Source organism: Paralichthys olivaceus, chromosome 17 (genome assembly GCF_024713975.1).
Source record: "Paralichthys olivaceus isolate ysfri-2021 chromosome 17, ASM2471397v2, whole genome shotgun sequence".
Classification (NCBI taxonomy): Eukaryota; Metazoa; Chordata; class Actinopteri; order Pleuronectiformes; family Paralichthyidae; genus Paralichthys; species Paralichthys olivaceus.
In genome coordinates, this window is record NC_091109.1 from 8,811,494 (window position 1) to 8,830,149 (window position 18,656).

The 18,656-nt window shown below is 43.2% G+C and overlaps 1 protein-coding gene across 1 annotated transcript; it reads left to right on the forward strand.

The window, feature by feature from the left end:
• Positions 1-1,823: 1,823 nt before the first annotated feature.
• slc22a17 (solute carrier family 22 member 17) lies at positions 1,824-15,378 on the forward strand. Its single transcript, XM_020087818.2, has 10 exons — positions 1,824-2,345; positions 3,510-4,076; positions 7,507-7,610; positions 8,986-9,140; positions 9,937-10,102; positions 10,533-10,657; positions 11,848-11,953; positions 12,034-12,257; positions 12,773-12,884; positions 13,446-15,378. The coding sequence occupies exons 2-10, from the start codon at positions 3,600-3,602 to the stop codon at positions 13,720-13,722; spliced, it is 1,746 nt and encodes a 581-aa protein (XP_019943377.1). The 5' UTR covers positions 1,824-2,345; positions 3,510-3,599; the 3' UTR covers positions 13,723-15,378.
• The last annotated feature ends 3,278 nt before the right edge of the window (positions 15,379-18,656 follow it).

Here is an 18,656-nt window from a genome sequence, read left to right on the forward strand (position 1 = left end):
GACCTACCTGTCATCCTATTTTAAATCTAGTTCCTTTTGTAGGGAACCCAGTGGTTTTGCACAGCAACAGAAAACACAAACAAGTGGATTAATAAAACCATGTGTGGCTCTTACAGGGAATATACACAATCAGAGATCCTGTTAAGTCATTAATAGTTGATTAGCTTACTTGTGGCTGCAGAGGGCGCTGTTGCTTAGTAAAAGTTATATAGTGTTGCTTTAAAGGTCCAGTGTGTAAGATTTAGGTGAAGGGGATTTATTGGCAGAAATTTAATGTACAATAATCCTCATGATGTCTTCACCCTAGAAAAGGCCATTTATATTTAAATACTTTATATTTATATGGAGGGGGGGTCCTCTCTACGGAGGCCGCCATGATTTTTACATTAGTCCAGACTGGACTAACTAAACACCTTTTGAGTTTTTCTGATAATTGAAGGTTGCCACAGGTTCTTTTTCGTGTTTGGAAGGAGAGGGTGAGGTGAGGGGTGTTCAGCTGCAACATGCAACTTCAACAGTAAATATCACTCAATTCTACACACTGTACCTTTAATCCAGACTGCTGTTCATGTAAAATGGAGTAAATCTAGATTTAGCTGCTGTATCCACAGCGGAGAGAATACTGATTAAACTTTGAACTGTTAAATAACCATAAGGAAAACAGTCTGTACCTTCCTATGTATGGAGGCGCAGTGTATTACACATGTCCCAGTGCTGATCTATGATTTATGGATTCTCCAGGAGGCTGAGGACTACATGGAGGCCCTCTGTAGCAGAGAGCTCACAGAGAACAGAGCTCCCACTCTGTTCTCTGATTCTCTGGACCACTTCTACCATCACTACCAACCTGCTGTGTTTTAACTGTGTGAGGGCTGGCATCTAGGTGTAGGGCTCCCTGCCTTTAGTAGGACTGATGTGGGCAGGTAAAGCTTATTAATTGTCTGAGGCCGGGTAGATGTGTGACTGCTGTGTTTCTCCAGGTAAGGGATATTTGGAAACAAAGATGGGTTTTGTTGTCATGCAGGAAAGGTTTCTTGTATATCTAGTTGTGGTGTAGATCTGTACTAATACAGATTGATGTATTCTCTGTAGCCCCATGGCGAAGAGAACCATCATGAGAATTCTGTATCTTTGATTCAACATATCACTTATATCACAATAACTCTTGTCCACTGAGATTCAATTTGCTATTCATCATCCGTTGTCTTATATTGTCATACACACACATCCTTGCATGCATCGTAGAAGGCCTGAAGGGTGGTGGTCACAGTTTGGTGGCTTGTTTTTCCTTGCAGCCACTGTGTGCACATGTGGTGGTTATCATAGGGGTCTGCGACAGTGGTGGAGGGGCCTGACTGGGAGCACCGGGACTTTCCCCAGTGGCTTGATGAGCGTTTTGGCTTCTGTTGACTGCTGGTAACAGTTGACCAATACAAGCAGGGATGAGTTGACAGATCTCAACCACTGCATCGGCTGCACCTCCTAATGCAAACAAATAAACCTATCAAAACATGGAAGGACAACCTTTATCTGTCATGATGTAACTGTATGCAAACCTAATTCAGCTCCATTAAAAATATGTTTTAAACAACATTTAAGTCATTAGATTATCGTAAGAAAATGAAACAGCAGCTTAAGTTTGGTCTTTATATAGTGGCTGATTATTTGTCTAACAACAAATCAATTCACTGACTTGTCTATAATCTTTAATAATCATGATATGTAACAATATATATAACCTGAATCAGCAGAAGGTAAAAATGCGATTCACTACGGAGTGACTCGTCATTGCGCGTAGACGATCTTCGGCAGCAGTGACACGAGGGGACGTCGCTCTGACGGGTTCAGCCGAACATTGCCGAAGTGAGCCGGAGCCCCTCGCACCTCTGATCGGGCTCCTCTCGGTGTCACAGCGGCTCTCTGTCTGGAGGACTGTGCGTTTCCCGGGGCTGGAGTCACACGCACTTTACCCGCTGTCTCACGGACGTGTGTTATGTCAGCAGGCGGACACCAGGACTCACGCAGCGGCTGCAACAGAGCGACGTAGCATCCCCACATCTCCAGGCGGCGGAGGGTTCGCTGTGCTCGGCTCCGACAGCAGCAGCAACCCGGTGTCCTTTGTTGTGTCGGCGGCGGCGGCAGCAGCAGCTGGTGTTGCTCGGAGACGACGACATGTCTGCGGGACAGAAATGTGTCTTCGTGTGAGGGACGGAGCCTCCTGACGTCGAGGCGCGGAGGAGATACGGTGACTGCGGAGAAAGTAGCCTCGAGTCTCCGCTGTGCCTCCTCCTGCAATGTTTGGATAACGGCGGCACCTCGTCACACATTTAACGACGTTTGAGACGGTGAGTACCGTCCGTGTCCTCCAGAGCTGCGACGGCAGCTGCGGGTCTGAACAGGGGGGCAGGTGAGTCCTGCCGCCCCGGTACAGCTCGTACCCAGCTGCAAGTTACATCACCGTTTCATGGGTGGCTTGGTGAGTCTGTACCTCCACAGAGAGCAGCCAGACCCCGGTGGGTTTCATTCCCACACCCCCCTGTTAAAGCTCTTATGTAACCATGTGGGATTCCTTTCTGTCAGACTTCCTGTGCAGGAGACACACAAACACTGGATGGAAGACGTCCATGTGTCCTACACAGGAGGCTGCTGAGGACAGGGTTAGGACCGGGTCTGACTGCACAGGAAGTGGTCACATGCATAGACTAATGTTAGCTGCTTAGGTATGGCAAAGAAATTCTTGAAATGTTCATCATAGGTGCACTGACCTGTTATGTGGTTCAACCGGTGTAGCAAGTCGAAGTTGTTGAGGACACAGTTAGGAGAGGGTTAGACTGCTTAAAGTAGTACAAGGTTAATACTTAGGGTAGACCGGGGGCACACAAGGGCGATACCGGATTTTCTGCTTCACTTCAGGTTTCTGTCTCCAGATGTTTGGGTTCAAAATCTGTGGGAGAATGTTTTTATCCTGTGCTGGTCAATATAAGTAGTTGTATGTCAATTTAAAAAGCCTCCATGCCTTTGTGCGTAAACAGTCTCAATCATATCAGTCAGTGAGGCTCTTCACTAAAGGTGAGTTTGTCAAGTTATTTTAAAAGAAATTGTCTGATGTCATGTTTTTGTCGAAAACCTCAAAGATATAAGTCGGCAGAGAAAAAATAAGCAAGTCTTCCCAATTGTGGGGATGGAACCAGAAAGTTATATCTTTGAGAAAACATTGTTGGATGTCCCATCCACTTATGTGGAGGAGGCAGGGTTTATGACCTATTGTGCAGACAAACACCAGCAGGTAATTGAGATGCTTGGGCTTCACTTTTGGGCGGCTGTCATCCATCTTTATATCAATGTCCTGCCCCTCGCAGCAGACATTTGGACTTGTCATAGTAGGAAACAGGGGGCGCTGCTCAGTTCAGCCATCGATGGTTGATTATTCCCCTCTGTGACGGGTGTTAATATCTCCTGGGACACACATCATTCCTCTATGGGCTGTAATTATTCCTTTTCTTCCACAGACCTCCCTACGTCTCTCCCCTTCTACGAGGGAACAAACCACTACGACAGCACCGACCTCACCCCTCCGACCTCTGCCTGTAACTCTCCCGATGATGACGTCCCCGGACTCTCCCCCTCTCGTCTCTCCTTCCCCATGCCCCGCTCCGCCTCCGTCTGTCCCCTCCTCTCCTGTGCCCTCATCCCCAGCCCCGTCCTCCTCCTCCCTGCCCGCCCCACCTTCGCTGCCTCCCACAGGAGAGGTGATGGTGCTGGCGCTGGGCAGGAAGAAGCAGAGGGTGCTGATTGCTCTCACCATCCTCCCCAACCTCTTCCTGGCCTTCCTGCTCTCCTCTGACCCGCTCATCACACTCTCCCCGCCCCACCACTGCCACCTGCCAGGGCCCCTGCCGTCTTTGGAGGTGCTGAATGCCTCGCTGCCGTGGGAGAAGGCGGAAAGGCCTCGGGACAGCAGGGGCCCATCCCAGTGTAAGCAGTACGCCAACGGCAGCCAGTCAGCAGTGGTGGACTGTGAGGCCGGCTGGGACTACAACGTCACAGAGGGGCTGAGGAACAACATTGTTACCGAGGTAAAGCTTTAATTACAGTCCTGACCTTTTTCACTGTCTCAGCATTTTGTTTGTGTTGACTTAAGTTTGTTCCTCTTTTAATTTTCGTGCTGAGCGTGCAGTCTCTCTTTTTGCAATGCTCTGCTAAACTTAAATACGGCTGCACATGCTTCTGGATCCAGAGCGGCTCCTCAGCAGCTTTTAAAGGACCAGAGCAGTTTTTTAAGTCATTAATTGGCTCTTCTGTTAAATAAGTGTTGATAATTTTACAAAGCATAAGAGCCCTTGATCTTGAATCTTGCTCTAAGTGTCCTTTATCTTTAAGTGAAGCTTGTTGTGGTTTGTTTGGGCACAGGGATCGTTGTGAAAACTCCTCCTTTTTGTAAGGGGTGTGTTTAAGCCCTGATCCCATTTTCCTACACAAACCACCTGTTGTGGTTAAGAAGGGATCCAGTATAATCTGCTGCTGTTGTCCCATACACACCACTGCTAAACTACAGAATTACCAAGAACCACAGATGATTAAATTATACTCCTGTCACACCAAAGTTAGCAGGTATACTCAGGTTTTTTAAACCTGACTAAAGCTGCTGACTCCATGTGTTAGAGTTTTTTTGACCAGTGGAAAAGGGGCTTTGGCTTGGCATTGCCAGACTAGCTTTTTGCGTTCGTGAATGGTAAGATAAATAAATACAAGCAGGCTCATTGGTGTAATTTCCAGTCTGTGATGATATATAATAAAACAAACGGGTTTTGATTAGTTTATCTACAGTATCCACTTACATCTGCTCTATCTGCAATTTTTTTTTGTTTTTCAGATGTCAGGTAGGTTGAAGTTGTAGCCTTTCAAATGATTTAATGGCCTTCCCCACACTAATAGATATGTTTATGCCTCCACACCAGCGAAAGGTGTCGTCAGAGTTGTGATGGCAGTGGGAAGCATGCTCACCCATTCAGAAATGTGAGTCTAACCTACGTCGTGAATAGAGTAGTGTAAATGTTTGAGTGTCTCCGGATAGAGCTGTTTGAAGTCAGAAAAGTAAAATATCTGTTGCTATCTCTGCTGCATGCTCCAGGGTGCATTAAGATCGACTAGCACAACACAGTCCAATCCACCTCCCCACTGTCAGAGGTCCAGTTGCATTGTTGGAACTGTAGGCACCAGGTTTTAACAAGGAAGAAGATAAAAGCTCCCCCTGTGTGTAATAGTGCCAAACACATGCAGAGGTCAATGAAAAAAAGCCAGTGAAGCAGGTTGAAAAATGCTCAGTGACTCATTCACAGCATCGCTGACGTCATTGTGTCGACCTGACAGAGAGAGACTTTAATCTGTGACACATCTGAAACACGTCACTGAGGACAACCAGTCCATCCATTAAAGTGAATGGACTGTGAGGTACAGGATCGACTGACAAGTCATTCTATGGAATTAGATCAACAGCAGTTTGCCCTTAATGGGGACAGAACAAACACAGGAACAAAGCCTTTGGATTCCTTGCTCAAGGGCACCACAGTAACTGTTTATAAACCAGGGATTAGGTAACATTGCCACCTCACCACAACTTTGCATCTCATAACTGTACTTGCGTTGGGTTGAGTATCACATTGCCTGTACACAGTTTTTGTTTTTCCTAGTATAGTTTTTGCTCATAAATACACAATTACTGTCATGAGAGGATGACATAAACTGAGAAGTATAATAATAATGATAATAATGATAATAATAATAATAATAAGGCTGACAAGGCTGACAGTGGAGCTCTTGTTTCTAAATGACATTAAAAATTCTGTCTGACTCACAAGTCTGTTTTGGTGATACCAGGCACGTGATAAACATGTGACAGCAGAGGAATAGACTTCTTCTTTTTAGAGCTGGATTTCATATTGAGACCACTGATTGGTGTGATTACTGTTTTCTGCAGAGCCAGGGAGGCTGCTCACAGTTGTCTTCTCAGGGCAGGGGCTCCGTGGTTTGTGCGTCTGTTTTCATTTCTGTGCCTGCAGACGTAGGAACCACACCCAGTTCTGAATTCTGCGGTATTAGGTCAGTTTGCTGTTAATCCACCCACACTACTGCAGCTGAAGATACAGAAACACTGCCATGGGAAGCATTTAGCACTAGCATTTATTTGGAGGAAATTCATCTGTGCAGACGAAGAAGAAGAAACTGGATGCTGACATACATCAGACATACGTTTTTTGCTGTCATGATTATCTTTTCCTCCATTGCTGCTTGGCTCCACGCTGCTGAGCTGGCAGTCTGAGCAGGAAGCTCTCTGATCAGTTTCAGTACTGCTGATCAATAAACACTCCACTGAACATCTCTGAGCTAATACACTGAACACAATTCTCACTAGTTTGCATCAGTAAGTTGTACTGTGCAGTGATTTGTCTGAAATGTAATTTTAGATCAGCCAAACACTGTGATTTTCTAAACATAGTTTATATCATTTGGACTCGTGGCTTCTACAGGAGCTTTTACTCTGGGAACCACACCTATTGCTGTTTCCAGTAAATCTAAGTCATCAACATGTATTGATAAAGAAATGAAAAAAGATAAAAAATTCTATATATTTATAAAAGATTTTATTCATGTCGTCCATGTCTATAGTCGTCATCTCTCCTGTTTCTCTAAAGTGGCAGCGCTCCCATTCAAATGACCTGTAGTCAGAAATGTGAAAGGAAGAAGTGGCTGCAGAGGAGTTTCCAAAACTGGTTTGTGTTCATTTTCCCTCCTGTTGTCCAAAGCATTCCACTCACATTAGCACTGAGGGTTGTTGTGCTGCCACTCATGTGGAGCACTGCTGTGACTCTGGGCTTCAGCGACTGGACGCCTGATATTATGTGGCAGGCTTTTATGTTTCTGCGCACAGGCTCCGACCATACAAGGCCTTTTTTTTATCATCGGCCCTCTGCTCTCCCTCTCTCTCTCTCTTCACATCATTAAAATCATTTTGCTTTCAGCAGGCCGCAAACAGCGACATTAGCAGAGCTCAGCTGTTAGTGCAAATCAGTGGGTAGACTTAATGTGATTAAAACTCACGTCTGAGAACAGATATGTGTTTTTTCTGTTTAATTGATGTGCTGACTTTTTCACCTGTGACTGTTCATTATTATTTACTGGGGATCAGAAATAACCCACATGGAAAAACCATGTACCGAAACATACATTTGTTCCAGTCTTCACCGAGGTTTTTATGTTTCATCAACATCATTTGTTTTGTTTGTTAGCAGGATTATGTAAAAACTCCTGAATAATCTTGGTGGAAGGATGTGGTATGGGACACATGGTTTTGCTTAATCTAATCTAACAACATTCTGTATCGTATCACAATTTTGTGATATTCAACAGGTTAAATCGATTATCTTGAAAAAAACCTTTATAATAATTCCCCTGCTGCTCCCGATTCTACCTGATGTTTACATGACCCCAACTATGTGTGCTCTACAGTGGGATCTGGTGTGTGGTCAGTACTGGCTGGTCCCTGTGGAGGAGGTGTGTTTCATCCTTGGCGTCCTCACTGGCTGTCTGGGTCTGGGCTATGCTGCAGACAGGTAATACATCCCAAACACACACGCGCACACACACATGTAGACAGAAAAAACTTTCCCCATGAGGATGATCAGCTCAGATAATTGGATGTTTTCCCAGCTACCACTGTAGTGGTGACTCAGCAGTATTTTCATGTTAATCAAATCAGAGAATCCTGTGTAATACCTCTTTAACACCAAAATCTGCAGGTACACCTGCTAAAAAAGCAGTTGACTCCTCATGAATGTAGCTTAAATTTGCACGTTCACCTGGGTGTCCTGTTTTCATCGCTGCCGATTGGAACCAGAGCCATGTAAAACCTGTGGCTACTGAAGAGTTTGACCTGGGAGTGAATACTGATTGTATCCATTCCCACTGCTGACAAAAGCCAGATGTAAGTGGGTGATGGTTGGTTTTTTGACCAGTGGAAAAGGGATTTGGCTTGGCATTGCCAGGTGAATGATAAATAAATACATAATAAGTTAAGAGAACAGTCAGACAAGAGATTTCCGATTCTCCAGGTCCTCGTGTCCGATTTGTTCTTGAACTCAAAATTGAATAAAATTGTGTGATTCAGCATTAATTATTATTTTCAATTTAAATAATTAATTTTATTTTATTGAGTCATTACTCCGTGAGAGATTACATTAGTCTTGTTTAATTTAAATGAAATTGCTGTAGATTTAGTAGTTCTACTGTGAGTCAGCAGCCGGTGGCCACCAGTCGACAGGAAGACAGATTTAGTAACTTGCTCCTCAAAGGGCATCTCACTGGTGTTTCCATTAAGACAGAAACCATTTGAACAAATGCTGCAGTTTGCTCCAGACACACTGTGGAATATATCACAATCCAATTTACTGCACATAAGCAATTATTTGCCAAGAAATAAATAGTAAAAAAAAACATTCCTAAGCATTGTCATGCTGGATTTTAAGACGTCATGTTAGGGAGTCGCCCTTGGACCACCCCAAGTATTTTAGATAATTGATATAATGGATCTTGTGTGTGTGTGTGAATATGTGTGTGCTGATTAAAAGCCACGCAGAGGAAGCTGCATTTCTGGGGGCATTGTGAAGGAGATGGTGCCAGTTTAATCAGCTAACAGCCTTCATTAATTTGCTGACCAACTGAGCATAGCATCTGTTTGTTAAGACTGGTGAATTAACGCAGCCTCCTGGGATGTACAGAGAAGAAAAGGGAACAGTGTTAATCTGTAGCTTGGAAACGAAACTGCTGTACCTGCACGAAGCTGGAAACTGGCAAATCATCACTGGGTTATATCCGTCAGGAAGTGCAGTATTTGTTATGAGGTTTTCTTGTCTCGCCGTGGTGTTGTATAATAACACAAGCGTGTGTGGGTCATGTCGTCTTTCAGTGTGCATGTCTGTGTCTCTGCAGGCTGGGCCGGTCCAAGACTCTGCTGACCTCCCTGACCCTGTCGGTGGTGTTTGGGGTCCTGGTGTGTGTCTCTCCGTACCCCTCCATCTTCATTGTTATGCGTTTCTGTCTGGCGGCTGCTAGTGCGGGAGTCTACCTCACTCTGTACATCACCCGTGAGTATTTTGAAGGAGGCACCTCTGATACACACTGGTGTAGTAACTAACTTGACCTTCAACTATTTGTAATGAAATCTCAGAGGGACTGAATTAAATAAATCTGGATATAACCCTATATTATTTACACTTTTTAAATATGGAAAAGTAGAGGACAGATGTAACCCTCAGAAAACTGACGTCCTTCGGGCCACCCTTAACTGGGCTCAGGGGATTGTTGTTTGCATGATCCAATATAAATCTATGTAAAATAAAAACTACAATATTTAGATCATTCATCCTTTTTCAGAAAATGCCTCATCATGGTGTCTGCTCTTGATGACATCATTACTTTTAGTTATGGTAAAAATTTTGTTGAGTGTTTAATGAATAATTTGTTCAAGTTTCTATATTTAAAGATGTTAAGAATCAGTTTGTTTTTATGTTTATTGAGCAAAAAGGGTGTGATAAACATCTTTCTATTTTTTTGTAAATCTTTATTATAAATTATTGACTTGCATAACCTTTTAGCTAAGCTTGTACAGAGTTTTGTTGTATGAAGAATTTGAAGAAGATGCAATGACATCACAGAAAGTGAAAATACCAATGTAGGCACTGGCATTTTATTTCAATTGCAACACATTTTTGCAGCACAAAAACACATTTCATCCAATTTCTGTAGCATAATTATAAGGTATGTATATTTGCCATTTATATGTACATTCACATGCTCTGTGCTTGTGCAAAATGGAAGCTATAGTATGTTTCAGTTTGCTTTCAGAGTGCCCCTCCCCAATATGAGGTGTTTGTCTGTCAGGTCTGGAGCTGTGTGAGCCCTCTCTAAGGCTGGTGGTGACGATGCTGGCCGGGCTGATGACTGTAGCCGGAGAGCTGCTGCTGCTGGCCGTGGCACTGGGCTGCCAGTCCTGGAGAGGCCTGCTGGGAGCTGGGGCCGCACCGCTGACACTGTTCCTCAGCTATGGGTACGAATTTGTCTCTGACTTAAATCAGAAGCGTTTTCTTTTGACTGATGTGTTGGAACCTTTGCTGGGTTTTATTGATCCAGGTCCCCTCATCACCCTGAGCCCTTCAGCTCATGTAAGAACACATCAGGGCCACTTTGTTTGAAGTCTCCACTCCCTGTAAGGCCTCTGTTTCAAGATACGCCTCCATTTAAGTTCAAAAATCAAATTAACAGAGATTATAGAAAGATTACTGGCAATGAATTTCAGGTATTAAAAAGAATGGAAGAAAGCTGGGATTAAGAACTAAAGACCCACACTGGTTATTTTCCATGTTGAAGCAGCAAATCTGGGTCACAGCACAAATGTGTATATACTGTTGGTGTTGGGTAAAGGTCAGCATAGATTGAAAAGTATGTGAGGCCTGTATTTTGTCTCTGCTCTCCTGCAGAATTCCTGGAGTGTTTCCAGAATCCCCTCGCTGGCTCCTTCTGTCAGAGCGATCTGCAGACATGAACTCGTTCAGCGACAGACGAAACTCCAACAGAGACGTGAGGGATGACGAGAGCTTCACAGGTGTGTTTGTGTGTGTGCAGCGTTGGGCTTACCCCCTCATTCTGTTTCGTAAAATGAGAGCAACTGCCGGCCAGAATACATGGTCAATTGATCTAGTCTGCATTATTTATATGTTTGAGTATCTATCACACACCACACCACTACCAAGAGCTCAGTTCTAACCCATTATTTATTTAAAGTTCCTCAATAAAAATTGAATTTTAATGGTGCACATTGACTAACCAGTCGCTACAAAACCATCTGAGCTGGACTTTCACTCCACAGTTTGCATGTTAATGTTGTGTGTGAGTCGAGGTAACTGAACACAAGCTAAAAGCCTCAAACAAATCTTCCACTGTGTTATTCACTTGACACTACTTTACTCCACTCTGTGATGTTACTCACATTTGGAATCAGACTGCTGGAAGAATTTGATTTGCTGTCAATACAATCACAGACACAGAGCAGACAGACATCCACTGTAGTTCATCCAGGGTTTCTGCTACATGCAGCTCATCGTGCAAAATTATTATCGCCGCTGCTTCTGCATTAGGGCAGAAGCATAGGTTGTCTTGTACCATACTGAGTATCCCACTGGAGTGTTCTTCCTCTTAACTTTCCTGCTGAACTACGCTCACCTTACACTTGAACAATAAACACTTACACTGATCTAAAGTTAGGACCCACACAGTACTTGAAGTTCACTTTCTGTTTGTTAAATCCACTTTAGAATTCATAAGTCATCAATTTTTCATAAATGTTTTGAAAAGAAAGTCCTGCACTGCCAGAACATTACGGTTAAAGTGGACTGGAATGATCCAGATTCTAACCCTAACCCCCTTCAAACCTATTCGACAGTACTAACCACTGGACCACTTATGAATGTGCATATACATAAATAAATGAAATTAACATAAAGGTAATTAGACATTTTATATGGTTAAAGGTCAGTCATAGGAGTTGTAGTTGTTGACCAATGCACCAATAAAAGCTTAAAAGTAATTCTCTCTGTGAGTTACCATCGTTAGTAGAGAAAGAACCCTGATTCACGTTGATAACACAAGTGACCTGTTCATGTGCAGTGTATGAATCGATTGAGCTTGTGTGCTCCTGACATTGACTGTGAGCTATTGATTCAAAGCGGCTCACGTCATTATTCTCTGTGTTATTGGACTGTTATTAAAAAGAGAAATGCTGTTTGTGTACTGCAGAGCTGGATTCAGAGCCATCCTCCTCCTGCCGTCCCCACCTGTCCTTCCCCGAGCTCTTCCACAGCAGGAACATCTGGAAAAACTTGTGTGTGCTCGGGTTCACCTCGTAAGTCATCCTGCACTTTTATCATCCATTTACACCTCTGGAAAAACATGGCTGCTCACTCAGTGTCCTTCCTCCCTCAGCTTCATCTCTCACGGCATTAGTCACTGCTACAGCTCATTCAGAGGTGACGTCAGAGGCACCGCCCCCAGTTTCTATTGGATGTACCTGTTGTCAGTGTGCGCAGGCGGTGGCGCCTGGCTCTTGCTCTGGGCAACTGTGGACAGGTGTGGTCGCCGAGGTATCCTGCTCCTCTCCATGACGATGACAGGGCTTGCCTCTTTGATCCTCCTCGGACTCATGGAGTGTAAGTGGGCTTTGGTTGGCTGTAGGATGTTTTTTTCTCTAAGGACATCGAGAATTAAAGAGGACAGCCATTAATAGTCTTAACCAACAATGTGCACCCCCCCCCCCCCCCCTCTAAAAAATCACACCTGTCACCTTTAGTCTAGGTATTCTCTGATAGAGAAACACACTGTCTCCCCCATGTGGCCAATAACGAGCCCAACACAGAGTTTATATAGGACACTGCAGTGGCAGCAAAGTCAAAGCTGTGTCTGGTTGTGCTTTAATAACGCATTGTGGGCTGAAGGGGGGGCAGAGGCACTCGCTGTGAGGAGGTTTTAGGTGAGCTCCTCTTCTACTTAATGCTCTCTGAGTCAGTGAAGGAGTTTTAGAAAAAGCTTAGGGAGGTTGATTCAGTTCAAGTCAGGCATGATGTATGATCTGAAAATGAAAAGTAGAAATGCTGCACTTGATCAAGGTAATACATCATCACTAATGGGTTTGCCCCCTCCTTCCCTTCTTCCTCCTCTCTGTTAGACCTCAGTGAGACGGCCATCACAGTTTTCTCAGTGCTGGGTCTGTTCTCCTCTCAGGCCACCGCCTCACTCTGCATCCTCTTTACTGCAGAGATCATGCCCACCGTTATAAGGTAGGACAACATGCACGCACGCACGCACAACACACACACACGCCCGGAAATTTAGGGGACGAGGGGAGTAACATATTTTGGGGCTCCATGAAGAAAGCTGAAATGTGGACAAATCAAGAATTATTGACAATTAAACAAAAAATAATGACACACACGCTGCATTTCGAAATTTAAAGTGGACTCAAATATTTTTGCAGATATAAAACCTCTTATGAAAAATACAGTAAACCGTGACTTAGGAGAGCAGGAAACCTCATCAGTAGCTGTCAGTTATGATGAGATATTTTCTGACATCTGGAAATAAATCCCTATAAACGTGGATCACTCTTATACAAATGATACATCAGTGAGCTGTTGAGGTGCTGGTTGTTGGTCATTGTTTCTATTCGTTTCCAACCTTAATGCTAAGCTAACAACACAATTTCATCGCATCTGAGACGTCTGTTATTAAATCTGGAAAATCAGACCAACAGTGTGTTCACAAATAAGCGATGCTAACACTTAACACTGAATTTGAATAAAGTGTGGTAACGGTCAAATCTGATTGGTGTGTCTGTTCAGGGGCAGTGGCGTTGGCACCGTACTCGCTCTGGGCTGCGTGGGCCGCCTCAGCTCCCCACTCATGGACCTGAGGAACCACTACGGCTACTTCCTGCACCACGTAGTCTACTCGTCTCTGGCGCTGCTGGCCGTGCTGTCCATCCTGCTGCTGCCCGAGAGCAAGAGGAAGCCGCTGCCACAGACACTGGCTGACGGAGAGCAGTACAGACGCCCCCCGCTAGGCAGGAGGAGGAGGGACAACGTGCCGCTGCTGGCGACGCCCAACCCAGAGACTTAAAAGACCCAGAGACAAGAGGCATGGACTGTGTAGTGTTGCAGCCAAGACATTTACATTCGGCATGTTCCTGCCAAGGAGAAAAAGGACAGAGCGGTGCAGAGACTTGGGATGGATGGAGACAGAACGAGGTCAAAGCTTCCTGACGTATAGTCCTCTTGTCGCACTCGACACAGACTGATGGTTCAGCTGCCAATATTCTACATCTTCATTTTTCTGTTTCTTGTCATTTAGATGTTTGAATGTGTTTGAACACACTCCCACACATCATCTTTTCTACATCTCCCAACAACAGACCCCACACAGCAAGATGTTAGCTGCTTATTACCATCCAGACACGACGAGGCTCGGGTGTTAGCCTCAAATTATTCTTAGCGTTTGTCTAAACCTGTGTACACTGTTTTTTTGTCATGTCAGAAATGTACGAAAATGACACAAAGGTTGATTTTCTGTACTTCTGTTTAGCTGACACTCCAAACAGAGTAGGACTCTGTTCTCTGACGTCTGTTGTAACACTTTAGTGGCTGTGGGTGATACATGCCCTGTAAATACTCTAGACCTAGTTTCTTTAACTTTAGCTTGAGTTTTGGAAACTGTATGCACAGTATGCTATGCAGTGGAGAAGCAGCGCAGAGGAGTTGAATCATTATTTTATAAGATAATGGTTAATTAGTCTTCAAATTTAAGGAACAGTTTTATGAGCATAAATGAGCCATTATCAATCTCGGGATCAAAGGCAAATAAACAGAACAAAAAGGCCTTAAATCAGAATATTCATGTTTAAACCACCAAATCTGGCCTGGAGCCAGCTATATTTATAACTTTTGTTGTTAATAGGCATAATTAATAAATTATCCAGAAGCTGGAGGCTTTTGGTTCTAAGTTAAAAACTATTATATTGTCATGGAGGAAAAGTAAACTTTTCTCTGGTCCACTGACTGTCACAACATTCCTATCTGCATGTTTGGAGAATCTTGAAGGGCTTGTTTCCTTGATCTGTTTTACTTCTGTACTTCTCTAGATGGCCAGTCTCAGCTGTAAGAGAATAGACGGGTACAAACAAACTACATTAGAAATTGTAAAGTGTCTTGTGTGTAACCAGACACATTTTTTTGTCAGGACATAGAGGTCGTCTTGTTATTTGAACTGAATGTTTTATCAATGCTGGAGAAAGGGCCCGATGATGACGCTCCGTGAGGTCTGAGTGGGAGCGGGTGAGGGCCCCTGCAGCTCTGAATAAACCCACCCCTCTACTCCTCCTCGGCCACACATCGAAGATGGCTGTTCTTTATTTTGAGTGTGAAATCTTGACAGAGAAATACCAAAGCACGTCAGTGTGATGATGTGCTCGGGTAATTCTGAAGTTGGGTGAGTGGCAGTAGGAGACCGAGGTGGGGGGGGTTGGTTTGAGGAGCTATTGAAGGACACTAAACCTCTGCTGGCGCCCTCCTCTGTCAGCCTTTGGTAGTTTTTTTTAAATGTCCTCTGTATGTTGCACTCAACGAGTCCAAACACTTATACACTAAATATTGTTAACTTGGCTCGAGTAATATTATTATACCTGACCTATAACACTGATGATCTGTTCAATGATGAGTGTGATGTTGTAAACTCTATAGCCTGATTTCATGTAAAATTAAACTTGTTACTTAAACTACACTACACTACGATGTTTTTAAGTGGTGTTGTGGGATGAGTCAGAAAATACTGCAAGAGCATGAAAATCAAAGAATTACACTTTGACACATTTTTCTGTGTAACTGGGTCATTTTAGATAAAAACAGAAACTAGTGGTAAATGGGTTTAAATCTAGATGGATGTATATTTAGGTTGAAACACAGATGGGAGAGTCAATCAGAAACTAACAAGGCCTGTCTGTAGTGTTGCATACACTCACTTTGACGTCAAGGTAAGACCCTTTTGTAAAGTTGCCTTGAGGATACAAATGTGTTTAATATCTCAGGCAGTACACACTACAATGTACAGTATCACTAACTCGTGAAATTACAGTTGCTACGTCACTCTAACTGTATTTTACATATCATTCCAGATACATGGAGGAGTTTCTGTGAGTATGAATGTCTCTGCTCTTAATTTGAGATATTTAGAAACTAGAGTAAACTGCACCTGCTCCCTTTAAGAACCAGTAGGTGGCGATAATGAACAGCTGAGGATGAGGGCAGCCTGGATACAGCTGCACCAAAAGAGAAAAGCTAACAATTTTAATATATTTTTATTAGATAATCCTTTACTAGTCCCATCATGGGGAAATTTGCTGTGTGGCAGTAAAAGTAATAAATAACATGCAAATTCAAAATATATAAATACAATATAAATAATGCATACAATGTAAACAGAAGATTGCACAGTTTTATGAGTGAATCTTTATTTTTGTTATTGCTGATGTGCACACTGTGAACGCAACAGTTTGATTTGACAGTCATGTCAAATGCCTGTTGCATTTCCTGAATGTTTTTATTTGTAAAACTGATCAAATGACAGAGTGGTACAAAATATAACACATGTTTTTGACACCTTACAGATCTGAGGGGAATAAATTAGACTAGAAATGTTCCTCTTGACCGAAAACACATAATGAACTATAAATGAATATTTCAATTTGCTCTCTATTTGTGCTGTAAAAAATCATGGCAGTGATCAGAACAACGGGCTCTAATCATGTGTTTCTATTCAACCTACAGACCCAAATATACTATACCTGTCACACTCTCCACCACCTAAATCAGAGACAGACGCTCAGTGCCAGCGAGTTATCTTTGTCCTCAAGGACGACAGGAAGGAGACAGAGACCAGCAGCAGAGACCGCGGCACTAATGTCTCATTGTCACGGCGAAGAATGGAAACGGCAGCATCATATATTAAACTCAGTGTGTAACTCTGCTTTGAGGCGAGACAGTTCTTTAACTTACTGTATCAAGACCCTGTTGGTTGACCCCTTAAAGTTCATGCAAGTGTGTGTGCCACATAGTTTTGTTCTTCAGCAGCAGCACATTCAAAGTGAAATTAAAATTTAAAAAATCACATGAAAGAGCCAAGCCTCATCTTTATATTGCAGAACTGTTTGACAAGGAATAATTGTGAAGTAGCTCCAGAGCATTTACACAGGACAAGAAACCAGCACATTCTAAACAGACAGGTTTAGAACTGGTTTTAAGAATATTAAAAGTTGTCCTAATGAATTGCTATTCTTATCAAACATACAAACAGTGTGGTTGAAAATCATCTTCACAACTCTTCACCTATACATCTATGCACCTGTCACATTCCACATATGCACCTGCTCCAGTCTGTCTTTATGTCAAACATACTACAGCAGCAGAGCGGAGCGACAACTGTAAGTCATCTGATAGTAAGAACCTTGCCACAGTTTGACCCTGAAAGTCAGAGCGGTGCTGTGGAAACAAGGTGTGGAGCTGTGGAAGCTGAGATATGAGATGGTGAACAGGTCGTATACTTCCTCCAGTCACAGGGTCATGTTTGGACTGTACGGAGGGAGGCCGCACTTTCCCTGAGGCACATCGTACTGACAGCTCTGTTGACTTTTACTACAGTGAAGCTGAGCTCAGCACCTTGTTATTTACAGGACAACTGTTTGCCAGCTTGAAATGTCTTACATGACTTGCTTGTCTTCACTCTTATCAAATAATACTGTAAAAGTGAAAAAACACAACACTATGGCTACAATTCCAGCTGTGTCACTGGCACAACTCCCTTAGGTCCGGACCACAGAATCGACCTGGTTCTCTGGTCCAACACCCTGCGTGTCATCTAGAATTAACAGACCTGTGGGAGGATGCTGTTGAAGAAGTGAGTGAGAGGAAGAGACGATACGATCGATATGCATGACTGTTGTCGATCAGTAGAGGATGAGTGAAAACAGGCTGCTCACATGTAGCAGAAAGGCAAATTAGGTGAGTATTCTCCGTATAACAGCTGATAATCTCTTGTACGTGTTAATGAGGGCTAAATCGACTGCTCGGGGTCAGGACCTGAAGTGAGGAGCGTCGAGTGTTGAAAGGCTCTTGTTTAAAACACAGAGGTCTTGGAGGAGCAGATTCTCTCTCCTCCTGCTGAATGTCTGAGAGCACTTATCACTTTGTAGACAGCCTTACACTTTGCATGGCGCAGAAATAGCTGCAATGATCCTTGTGTTGACTGCAGACGCCTTCAATTTCCTCCGTTCACTTAAAGAGTTTGAAATAGTGTTCAGTGAGTCGGGTGATAAATCTTGAGTTGTTTGCAGAGGTGGACGTACACAGAAGTTAACACATTATTTACTCAAGTAGAGTACTGTTGTTTAAAACAACCTCAGGTTATTTAAACCTCTTGACTCAAGTAAAAGTATAAAAGTACAAAATATAAAAATATAGTTACAAGACAGGTATTAGTATTAATACACTTTTTTCTCTGTTGTTTCTCTTTTTACATTAATTAATTTTTAATTAAATTAAAAATGTTTTTATTCATATTATTATTATTTTTAAGAGATCTTAATGGTTGGGATATTAATATAATAATAAATTTTTTTATTAATAATAAAAATCAACTACTCAGCTTAAGTGATATTATTTTTCTGCATCAAATATACATGCACACACACACACACACACACACACAGTCTCAACGGTATAGTGATATAAGGCAGAGGGCAACACATGACACAGTGGTGAGAGCCGCCTCTCACTCGGCCGGAGCAATCCTGAAAGAATTTCACAGCTTTATCTTTGTCCTCAGGGTGAAGAGAAGGAAAGTATGCCGGGCCAACAAGATGCAGTGTGGAGTTACAGACATGAATTAGCTGTGACGTGTACACAGAGGGATGGAGTGGCCTTGGACAACAGCAGTTGGGAGTGTGATGTTATCACTCAACTGTTTTATTCCCTCGCTGGGAAAGAAAAAAGCAACACCCCGCTTGA